This window comes from Mixophyes fleayi, chromosome 12 (assembly GCF_038048845.1).
Source record: "Mixophyes fleayi isolate aMixFle1 chromosome 12, aMixFle1.hap1, whole genome shotgun sequence".
NCBI classification, from domain to species: Eukaryota; Metazoa; Chordata; class Amphibia; order Anura; family Limnodynastidae; genus Mixophyes; species Mixophyes fleayi.
The window spans coordinates 14585120-14597662 of NC_134413.1; the positions used below are offsets into that span (position 1 = coordinate 14585120).

At 42.8% G+C, this 12543-nt stretch overlaps 1 protein-coding gene and 1 non-coding gene across 3 annotated transcripts in view; one reads left to right on the forward strand and one right to left on the reverse strand.

The window, feature by feature from the left end:
* The first annotated feature begins 4972 nt into the window (after positions 1–4972).
* ATL1 (atlastin GTPase 1) overlaps positions 4973–12543 on the forward strand; it is a 45455-nt gene continuing 37884 nt past the window's right edge. Inside the window, exon 1 of one of the 2 annotated variants that reach the window (XM_075192451.1) lies at positions 4973–5114. In XM_075192451.1, the coding sequence (XP_075048552.1) occupies positions 5081–5114 (34 nt within the window). In that variant the 5' untranslated portion in view covers positions 4973–5080. The remainder of the gene's footprint in view (positions 5115–12543) is intronic. The other variant, XM_075192450.1, reaches the window with a different exon arrangement.
* On the reverse strand, positions 9796–9869 carry TRNAI-AAU (transfer RNA isoleucine (anticodon AAU)). The gene has a single exon. It is a non-coding gene; the product is annotated as a tRNA-Ile (tRNA).

Sequence of the window (12543 nt, forward strand, 5' to 3'; positions counted from 1 at the left end):
GGCAGTTAATTTGTTTTCTGACTAAATAGGTTTTGTCTGCGCTCATGTTCCATTGATCTGGGATCAGGGGCTGGCTTGCAAATTATAGCCCAGGGAACGAGACTTGGCTCAGCAGCCTATTAGGGACATTTTAAGTAAAAAACTTGCAGGTAGCCCAGTGACTCAGCCCAAGGTAATCCACTAGATTAGGGGCAGAAGACCCCTGCCCTTCACCCCAGGCAGCTTCTCTCTGGGATATGTTCAGCGGTTAGGATGTATCTCTAAAGAAGGATAATTTTTTTCTATGGAGATGGGGCGATTTATACATAAGTGTCAGTAATGGCTGTACCCTCAGACACAGTATTATATGTATGCTCAGGTAGATACATAAAGGGAGATTTGTATGGCATAAATATATTTAATGACAACTCAAGTCTAAATGAATCTACCCCTAAGACTAATAACATTGTGAAGAGTCCAGTGCTGGATATAAATCAAAGCACCTTAGTTTACAGTTAGACACTTCAGCCATTGTGGAACTATAAGTCCCAGCATACCTTGCCAGCCACAGTGCCACAACAACTGGGAAGCTATAGAGTCTAATAACAGATAAGTGGGAGACAGCCAATATATGCTGAACTGCAGTAAGGGCAAAACTGATTCCTTGCCCTAAACCGTTATGGGCACCCAAATAAGGACGTGGAGCAGTCACGAGTTGTGTGACGTCACCACGTGCCTGGCACTAGTTTCGGTGACTACTACGCTCATGTGACGCCACTTCCCCTGTTTTCCACCCACTCACTCACTATCACGAGATCCAGTCTCCTATTTATAGTAGTAATAAAGTTGTTTAGGAAAAAAAAAAGGCTAGGGCACATCCCTTCCCTGCTATGCCACCTATTTAGCCGCTAGAGGGCGTGTTCCACCTGCCTGTTTGGGGCATATAGTGGTGTGTAGTGCGCTCAGGCTTCCATGAGGGAACAGTACGGTGCTTGGGTCAGGGATTCCAGAACCATAAGCGTTCTGAGAACGTCTTTGTTCCCAAATCAGTCTATTATGTCATACACCCATATAAAGTGTGAAATGGACTCGTCCAATTATTTATAGGTGATGGGACAGAACATACCATTACGTGTCATAGGGAATAGATTATTAAGCATTAGTCTGTCGCCACCTGGTGTCCGAAAACTGGCAGCACAGCTCTGCTTCACATTATTGTGACAGTGGCCTGCAATTTACCTTTATATACAACAAGGAGTATTAATGGCATTTAAATAACCACATAACATAACCCTCATAGTAGCTTTTATATAGATTAGCTACTAATAACATTTTCACACGTGAAAATTCCAGGATCTGATCAGATCTGAAGGTAATCCAGACAAAGTGGTGGGGAAATTTACTTTCCTATGCGCTGTAGACTTCCTATATTTTAAGTTATTAAATCATAAACCATGCGCTTAAAAGCTCGTGCCCATTTTTTTTTTAAATACATGTAAATGTGTCAAGCAATTGTTTATAGGGTTACTATAACCATTAGCATTGTCATTTGCATTTCAGTACTATTTTACAATGCTACTTATTCCATGTTTTTGCATGTCCTAACATTATAAACTTTCAATTCCAGGCAAAGTTCCATCCGAGCCTTGTGTGGTGTAATTCTGCGGAATGTTCGGTACCTAAAACATTGTTGATTTTTAGTCCCATCTCATAGAGGCGCAAGCAAAAATCAGCTATGTTTTAGGTACTGGAAATAGCCGCCATGGGACTTTGCACTGAACTGAATAGCCTCCATGGAAGCCATGCATTGGATAAAGTAAGTAAAACTTACACCAATGTCTGTGTGGCAGTAGGAGGTTGTCTGCGAAACCGAAAACTCCCAACACTGGAAAGGGCTCGCAGCAGGCAACAGGATACAGGCAAAGGTCATGGTAGTCAGGAAGAAGTCAGATATCCAAAAATCCTGGCTGGACCGGCTACAAACCTCAATGGTCAAAATCTAGGCTAAGGTCAGGGCAGGCGGCAAGTTTCCAGAAATCCAAGAAAAGGGTCAGGGCAGGCTGCAAAACATCAGGTCCAGAAATTCATCCAAAGGTTCGGGCAGCCAGAGATCAGAACAGGGTCAAAATACAGAGAATCACCAGATAGACAACAGTCACTGCACCAGCCCCAGTAACTAGGCAGAGGCAGAACTCCAATCAGTTATATTGTTTTCTGGTCTAAGCTCTGTACATAATTTTTATGCTTTCAGAACTCCAGACAGTTCCTAGGTGTTCAAGTGATTGCACTAGGAATGAGCTCCCAGAACCAAAGCCCCTGCTTAGGACCGCGGAGGTCCCAAGGTGCCGGCCCATTTCCTGTTCCTATTATCATATGCTCAGCCAAGGGAGCAGCATATGGACTCCAGTTCACCTCATAAATAGTTGCCTGCCCATGGGTGGTCATCATGCCAACCAGTTCCCACTCCACTGCTGAATCCAGGAGTGGTCTGAATGGAGAGCAATGTATTGGGCCTGGTGCCACTAGAGCTACAGTAGGATCTGTGACAGCTGTAGATGCTGTTCATAAAATAGGTCAAGATATAAGGCAATTATAATGTGCAAGAGTTCTACTTCCTGGGGCGTCCAGGTATCAAAAGATGCCTGCTGCTGAGTGGCCCAGCCGGAATAACCCCCTTGGCTATCCCACCCCCTTTCATACCTGCACCTAGCCAGATGGAGCTTCATCAGGGCCCAGAATAGACTGCTTCATCATGAGGCTCCAGCGGCCATATTGCCCATGTTTACTTTTTTTGCTGTTCTGATCACCTTACGTGTCCAGACAGTCCTTTATTATTGAATTATTTATTGATCCAACTATTTTTCGGTGACATGGATACCCATCATTTAGTTCCAAGCAACATTTCCACAGCCCCCCACCCTATGCAGCCAAACCATACCCAATATTTTCCGATGCCACGTCGCCCACTCCTTTTTGACTCTGAAAACCAGGACTGTAGCACAATAATTGGGAATGTTTATGTGTATGTCCCCTGTTGCTTTGACATCTAACCGTGTGATTTTATATTATGTTAAATTATATTATGCTGTGTTTTATTCTAAACAAGTACACAGTTTGTTGTTAATACAGTTTAATACTTAAGCATGCTCCATGTTAGGTAGGGCAATTAAAAAAGGTATATTTATAATGCTTTATGTGTTTGTGCATTTTTATGGTGTATGTCATTGAATCAAGAGAGGTTGAAAACCATTGTCGAAGAGTAACTTTTTTTAAAAGTGAAAAGGTTGGACTAAGGGGGTAATGCAATTAACTTGAAAGTGTCTCCGAAACGTCCGGGAGACACTTTGCGGCAGAGATTTTACAGAAATCTCTGCTCATTTTTGTGCAAGGAAAAAAAATAATTGTACCGTAATTGTCCGCCCACCACTTCACCGGCAATTTAATTCCCCCATCTGACATGTTAATTGCTATGTAACTATATCAAAACAATAGAAATACATTTTCTTTCTTATGGTCAACTGAACGGTGAAAGCACTATTTTTTAAGAAAAATATCCTTTATTTCCATTATTAAGTCTGACGTGTTTTATTGCGTTGTATTACTAAATGTACAGTAAGATAATGGGCCAGATTTACTAAGCTGCGGGTTTGAAAAAGTGGGGATGTTGCCTATAGCAACCAATCAGATTCTAGCTTTCATTTATTAAGTACCTTCTACAAAATGACAGCTAGAATGTGATTGGTTGCTATTGGCAACATCCCCACTTTTGCAAACCCGCAGCTTAGTAAATCTAGCCCAATGTCTTTATAATTGAGGCGGCCATTTTGTGGGATAAACCATCTTGCATGAGAATGCAGCCTATATTTTTACTGATACTAGATTCAAAATATTTTATCAACATTTCTTTCTGACACATTATTTACATGATTATTTCTGACATCTATTTGCATTGCGTGACTTAAGTAATGCAAAAGGTTTTACAAAACAGGAGCGGCTAGAGCAGGCTTAGACAGACCAGAAATGCTATCATGATGTATTTATCAAATAAAAAATTCAGTACCAGACTATAAAAATATCTTATCTCATGACATGGGTCATAGTGGCATGCTTTGCAAGTTACAGCTCACAAGTTGGTGTACAACTAAATGTTCCAGCATGCCTTGGCTGGCCAGGCATGCTGGAATTTGTAGTTCCTCACACCTGGATAACTGCATGATGCCTACCTCTGATCTAGAAGCCTGTGGAAAGACTTACATTGTGGGGCATATTCAATTAGCTTTTCCATCCGCTGTGATGCGTGAGTCCCGATACCGCAATATTTAGAATTTCCATGCGTACACCATAGAGTTGTGAAGGGAAATCCGCGCTGTTGAGGTACCGTAATGTAGCCTGCATTATAAGAATAGGTTGTAAAAATCTATCAGGCAGAAAAACACATTTTACTGTGCAGCTGACCAGTACTTAAAAATAGTGACATATCTAGGAAAAATGGTTTTGAGCAACAAATCTTTGTGATTGGTCCTTCTGCTCACCTCCCCAAACTCGCCTCGTCCAACCTTCCACCATTTTTAAGTGGCTAACGGATATGATTTGCCGGTTCTGGAGGATACCATTTTTACAGTAGATAGTAGTGTACCTTTAAATGGCAAATACTTCCACACAATAGACTTCACGTCCCATAATATGCTCACCAGTGCGGTAACCCATAGCAACCAATCAGACATTGGCTGTCATTGTCTAGCTTGCACTGGGCTGGAGGAAGTTATTGGCTCCTACACTATACACCTAGGTTAGTGAATAATCCTATATATGTGCAGTGTATTGCTATTTATCTGCAGAACATTTAAATGTCTATTATATTACAATATAATATAAGGTTAAGGGCGGTCTGAGTTTATGTTTGGATATTATGTATTTAAATATTGAAACATAATATTGTCTTCTCCTTTGGTGATTGCACTGAGCTCCCCTGACCATGTGACTGTGGTCCTCCTCCTCCTCCCCCTCCTCCTCCTGTCAGCATCTCTCATCCTGCAGAACTAGCCCAGTCTCCATCACCAGACCGATCACACCCTCCTGCTGCCCGGAGCCTCACCCTGACATGGCCAGGAACCGTAAGGAGAGGAACAGCTGGGGTGAGTATGACCCCCCCTACCCCCCCTCTTGCCCCCATGGGGTTTCCTAGCCAGGGCACCAGGGGTTCTGAGAGGATCAGGTACACAGCAATCTCTGCCCAGGGTGTGTTCTCTGCACAGCCCATTGTGTTGGGCTGTGTGTCCCTCTGCCGTATGTAATGCATTGTGTTGTGTTGTGCAGCCTTCTACTGCTGGTGTCGGGCATTGCATGAGGGTTTTGTGTCATTAGATTGTGTAATGTGAGGCTGTTGCTAGGAGGTAAATTTCTGTCCAGCCCTTTTTTCTCCACACGTTGTGTTTCAGCTTTGACACACAGGATAGATACTGAGACTGCAAGATCTCAGCTGTTGCAGAACACTGTGCAAACAGGGTGTAAATCAGAGTTTTGCTTCTGGTCAGTGTAGGTGCAGCCTCATTCAAGCAGGTCAGCTTTTCAAGAGGTTCCGCAGCAGCCAGTGACTACACATTCTTTTGTCATTAAGTGTCATCCCACATTCCCCTAAACCACCAATGATGACCTGCTAGCTATGCCAGCCCTCCTGTCGTTACTGTTGGCAGCCTGCAATCCTTACCAGCCTATCTGTGCCATCAGGGCTGACCCTTGCCACTAATACTAGTTTACTATCCATGCTGGCATACATGTGCCTCTACCGTTGCCCCCTGCCTGTAATGCTGCAGTCCATCTACCCCTGCCACCATTCTGCCACCAATGCTGGCCTGTTAGTCATTCTACATATGCCATCACAGCTGCACCTTTGACTGTACTACTGTGCCATCACTGCTGCCTTCCGTGGCCAGTAACAAGCCTACTGCACCCTATCACCACTGCAAGCCATCACCAATGCACCCATGCCACCCTGCCATTGCCATAACTGGTGCCCACTGACACCAATGCTAGCCTGCTCTGCATTCTGATCTTTGTTTATCACCAAAGCCGGATGTATGTCTATGACAACCTACCAACTATCATCAATGCCAGGATACCTATGTTTATTTCCACTTAACAAATAGTATCAATGTAATAAAGCATGCATATATAATCTGTGTTATTATTAGTTGAACTTATGTGATTATCATGGTGAAATACGTTGGGGAAAAACATGCATAGTGAGTACTGCGCCAGTTTGTGTAGCAAATCTTGCGTGAAATTGCTGTTTATGCGCCATGTTCCGCGATTCTTGCACTTGCGTCTGGACAGGTGTGATTGGGCGGGACGGGGAGAGTTCTAACGTAGGGCGAGTACAGTAAGAGGGTGTTCACGCAACGATACAGACCTAGAAATACTAATTATAAATTCTATTTTTACTGTGTTATCATCAATCTTATTAGTATATGGGGATTTTGAAACCACTGTGCTAATAGGGATACTTACCATATATACAGTTCCAGTATACATATAACTGGATATACTTTATAGAGAAAAAACAAATGTCACAATTAAAAATAAGAACAAGATATAAAAATATCGGAGACAAATATTATTTGACAAAGATTGATTTAATAGGGGTCGTGGATTGATCTTTATTCAAATGGATATCTGAGCAATACATTTGTATTTAAAAACAACAGTTAATAAATTGTAAACTATATTGAGTGATATATAATGAGACGTACTTTCTATTAGAACAGCGTCCCGGCTGTTCTATTTTAATAGGTTTACTTTGGGTCTTTATTTGGTATTCATATTTTAATATTTTGCTACAAGTTCTTTCTAATTTGGAATATGAAGAAATTTGTTTTGATTTTAATATATTGCAATAAAGATCGAGATTTTAATACAATACTATTGTCATTAGAGTGCCTCACGAAAAAAACACACACTCTCTTTGTCTCCTGACCAGCGCACATCTTAAAATACCTGGCGCTCTGCAAACGGAAAAATGCGCCCGCGATTTGGGGCCCACTTGCGGCCTATTCTGCGTCCGTCCCATTATATCTATGAAGTTTATTAATGGACGGTGATCACATACTGTTATAACGCCCTCGCTATGGGCAACTCAATCCTCACAGGGCCCATTTGTTCTTCCATGTACAGTAATGTAAATTAATTATAGACTTGTGACACGTGTGTGGAAAATCCATTTGTCTGTGTGTTCCTGGTGTGTGATGAGAAGGGTGGGTCTCCGGAATTGCAGACGGTCTGATTGCTATCTTTATATAAATGCCAGTAAAGATCATACATAATAACGCACTATATTAAAACTAAGACTAATTCTCCTGCACCCAATATTATTATAACCATTTATTTTACAACATCAGCGGCCAACAGGGCCAGAGAGAGTTTGGATAATGTCAGTGCGCTATTTATATTATATACACTACGGGATAATAACAGAACAATACAATGTATTTACAAATTGTGGGCTTTCTGCTGTTCTTGGTATATGGCTTTTTCCATGAAGTGTATGTTTAAACAGCTGATATCTCTTGTTTACCAGTTGTATGCTAGTTACATTGATGTAATATGTGACTATAAGGTGAACAGAGTTAGAATGGTGGGTTTTGTTTATGTGTGATGGTTCATAGTACACATCATCATCATCACCATTTATTTATATAGCGCCACTGATTCCGCAGCGCTGTACAGAGAACTCATTCACATCAGTCCCTGCCCCATTGGAGCTTACAGTCTAAATTCCCTAACATACACACATAGACAGAGAGACTAGGGTCAATTTTAATAGCAGACAATTAACCCACTAGTATGTTTTTGGAGTGTGGGAGGAAACCAGAGCAAACCGACGCAAACACGGGGAGAACATACAAACTCCACACAGATAAGGCCATGGTCGGGAATTGAACTCATGACCCCAGCACTGTGAGGCAGAAGTGCTAACCACTAAGCTACCATGCTTCTCAGTTGATTTCTATACAGTGGACCACCCTCCTCTACTGTACACCCGCCACTCCATTGGCCTTCACGACACACACCTCTCTCTCTCTCTCTCTCTCTCTCTCTCTCTCTCTCTCTCTCTCTCTCTCTCTCTCTCTCTACACTGGTGGCTAGTGGGAAATTCTGAGTACACTGGTGGCTAGTGGGTGGGAAATGCTGAGTACACTGGTGGCTAGTGGGAAATGCTGAGTACACTGGTGGCTAGTGGGAAATGCTGAGTACACTGGTGGCTAGTGGGAAATGCTGAGTACACTGGTGGCTAGTGGGAATTTTTGAGTACACTGGTGGCTAGTGTGAAATGCAGAGTACACCGGTGACTAGTGGGAATTGCTGAGTATACTGGTGGCTAGTGTGAAATGCTGCGTACACTGGTGGCTAGTGGGAAATGCTGAGTACACTGGTGGCTAGTGGGAAATGCAGAGTACACCGGTGGCTAGTGGGAATTGCTGAGTATACTGGTGGCTAGTGTGAAATGCTGCGTACACTGGTGGCTAGTGGGAAATGCTGAGTACACAGGTGGCTAGTAGGAAATGTGGAGTACACCAGTGGCTGGTGGGAAATTCTGAGAACACTGGGGGCTAGTGGGAACCATAAATTGTGTATATCACTGCAGAAGCCCTCATTGTCCTCCCCACTGCTGCTCGTCTTTGTCAGTCCCTGTCATTGTCTGGACCCCATCACAGGCACAGTGCTTGTGAGTGCACTGGTTAAATCTCCTACTGTCAAATAACATATTTCTAGGGCACAATATGTGCATATAATTCTTTAATACACTTGCTCAAAATAATTGTTGTAATATGTTGTAAAGGGGGTTGAACTGAACTGTGATTACCCCATACGAATGTCAAAATATTAGATGCTGCCATATTTCAGTGAAACTCTGTCTCACATCCAAAGACACTGAGCAAAAAATAGAGTGTACTGATTGTGGCAATGCATATTATAAACAGGTTATTATCTTCCTTTGCCTGTTTACATGTCGCAATTTTATTATCAGTGAATTCTTTTATTGGCTGTCTGTATATACAGCACAGTACACTTATTTTCCCTGCCTCTGTGTATTGTGTTATGTACAAGGGGAACAAACATAAACACTCCTGCCATATCAGGACACTGCACAGAGGGCAGTCAGGAAGATGATAGAAAGCAGCAGGGCACAAGCCAATAAATGGAGGTGAATGTAGAAAACTCAACAGCTAATTCATTGCAAACAATAACTAACTAGTTTGTTGTGCCTATGAATATGATATATTTGTCTGCTTCTGATAACATGGGAAAGCATAGAGGTTTAATCATATAAAAGTATGTATTTGGCATAACAATTCCCTATATATATATATTGATGAGTCACCTGAAGTAAATGTTGCAGAATATACTGTATACCGTGCTTTAATGTTTCTTAGCTCATCTGTTGTCATTAGATGTAAACACCACTGGGTGGCGCTGTCAGCTATTGTTTAGTATTTAATAAACAATATGAAAACACAAAGAGGGTGAATTAATTATAATAAATATTATTCGTTTTGGTATTTTAACTCGACTATTTTGTTGTTGTTTTCTGAGTGACTACATCTTACAGCCTACGTCCTGTACATTGCACTTGCATATCCAATTTCTGCTGTTGCTGTGCATAGGGCATGATAGTGTTTGCTGCAGACAGGCATCTCTTACTTTTCGGGGAAAGACTATCTGCCCAAAAACTTTTACCACTCTAGTGACTTCCTCGTGAAATAATAATAATAATTATTAGTAGGGGGAATGGAAAAAAAAATGGCAAAAAAAAAAGTGTGGCCCGTAGGGGGATCGAACCCGCGACCTTGGCGTTATTAGCACCACGCTCTAACCAACTGAGCTAACCGGCCTCATGAGGGAGTGATTTAAAGTAAGTAAAGTGTACTTTTTGGTAAACTACAAGTCTTCCTATGCTTTATTCTGTTAGGCCATGCTGGGAATTGTAGTTCCACAAGAGGATGTTAATTCAAAACAGTGGGTGACTTTCTTATTCCTTATTCCAGCATTTAAAAGGTTAAATCCAAGGTCTGACCAGTGTGCAAGGGCCATTTACTGATATATGTAAAATAGGAAGACAATTGATTACCCAGATTCCACAACATAAATCTTCTTTATAAAGTTTTTCATAGTTGTAAACATTTGAAAGTGATTTCCTGAGGAACCTTACTGCTAAGCAGCTGTATAACAGGAAGCGGGCGATTGAAATCACCGCGATGTCCGGCTGCGCAGATTGGCAGCCATTACGGTGAGAAATTTCCGCTCATTTTTCCTCTATGGGGTGCGAGGAAAAATGAGCGGAGATTCCAGCGTGAACATCAGCACAATGTATACTAGGAGATAAGCCACCCTGCAGCTTCTAGTCCCAGAATGAATATCACCCCTTCCCTGGAGTGGCTCCTTATAGCTAGGGTCTAAATTCTACAGTGTTTTCTCCTCCCTGGGCACACCTATAGGTCTATCCTTCTTAACCATTGGTGGGTGCTGTATCAGGGGGTTGGAAGGGGAGTGGAGATGAGCTGTACTTCTATAGAAGGTCCCCTGCTGGGCTCTAGACAAAATGTCTGAACTAGTCATGTTGAGAACAATGGATACTAATTGGCCTTCCCCTTCACCTGTATCCTGCAATCTGATCCTTACCCATAACTCACCAGGCTTCACTTTAAGGACAATGATTAATAGCTTCCATTCAATATCAATAAGATACAATAAACAATATACATATTTATGATGAGCTACAATGTCCCCCTATCCACATGTAATTAGACACTGCAGTGGTATTCTGTTGAGCTGGGGAACTAAAGCAAGGGCTATAAAAAGTACATGCTATAATCCACATTATGTGAGAAACGAGGGACAGGCTGGTTAGGGTGTTATTAATACCTCGTCTCGCCACATTCCTCCACCACTTTTTTAGCCCTTGCCCCAAGTAAACCTTTCTCCCCCAAGTCCAAAGTCTCTAACCTGCTGAGGTTTCTCCTGGGTTTGATGGTAAGGTAGACAGCAGTACACAGTTCCTCAATCTCCCCCCAGGGTCCCATGGCTGCAGGTATATCATCCCACCCAGCTGGAGTGGGGCTTTATGCTGCCCTGTGTCATAAGATGAGACAACATTAAAACTGGGCCACTCTGGTGCACACATCCATGGTAGGAGAGTTGTAGTCCAACATCCCTTGGGTGCCTTGTCCACCCTTAAATGCCCAACTGCAAATAGTCCCTTGGCCTGTCCTCTGTTACTGGAGACCATGCTCCCCTCCCCCACATATTCGAGTAAGAACTGCCCAGGGACTGGAAAACTTTGGGGCTCCTTGTCCAGTTTTTTCTGACAAAGATCCAATCCCCCCTCCCCCAAACACTCAAGTGACAACTGCCAAGTGGCAGCAAAACTTTGCGGGTTCTTGTCCGGTTCTTGTTCCCAAAGATCCAAACCCCCCTCCCCCAAACACTCAAGGGACAACTGCCCAGTGGCAGGGAAACGTAGGGTCATCATTAATTTTTTGCTGCTGGGGAATCCTTTGTCCCCCTCCAAAACCACTTGTGGGTGCCCCTGTATGTATGTTGGAGTGCATCTCCCCTCCCCCGCTACCACATCCAGCTGTTGCACTACTTCCCTCGCCTCTAGCACATCGGGGTAGTGTGAATCCTCATTGGACACAGACTTGTCCTCCTGGCGGAAAACCAGAGTGGATGGTCCAGTGCAGGCCGCTGGTATGGGGTCCTGGGTCCCCAGATTTGGAGCTGAAATGCGATGCCTCAAAGCTTGTGGGGCTGGTGAATCTTGCTGTGCTGGTGCCCTCTCAGACACCCACTCAGTCAACATCTCCTCATTTGCCAATTCTGCATAGGGAAAGGTGCAGAAGTAGTTTTCCTAGGGCCTCATGGTAGTGGCCCCTGACATGACAATTCCTTTATCCTCTCCCAATAATTCTGTCATACAGTCTGTAATCATGATTTTTGCTGCGATCATATGTTGAGCAAGTTTATGATTCTCTTCTGCCACAATTGGGTACAGCTGTACATCACTTGCCCCGGAGAGCAGACATACGGTATCCTGCGTTACTTCATTATATAAAACATTTTCAGACACAACAGAGGTGGATAACTGGCCTTTTCTGCAATTCTGTTCTAACTCAGACACAGTCTCAGGTGCCAATAACACTGGCAAATTATCAGAAGATGCTACTACATGGTACTTACATGGTAGCTCTTTTTTATCCAAGTCACAAATGGCTAACAGCTTCCATGCAATATCAACAAGATACAATAAACAATATACATATTTACAATAAGCTACAAAGTCCCCTTATCCACGTTTAATTAGACACTGCAGTGGTATTCTGTTGGGCTGGGGAACAAAAGCAAGGGCTATAAATATTACCTGCTATAATCCACATTTTGTGAGAAACGAGGAGCAGGCTGGTTAGAGTGATATTAATGGCTCGTTTCGCCACACGTGTGTATGACCAACTTTGAACCCGCTAATTTCCAAAATTGCCAGCCAGCTATTGATTAATAAGCCTGTGATCT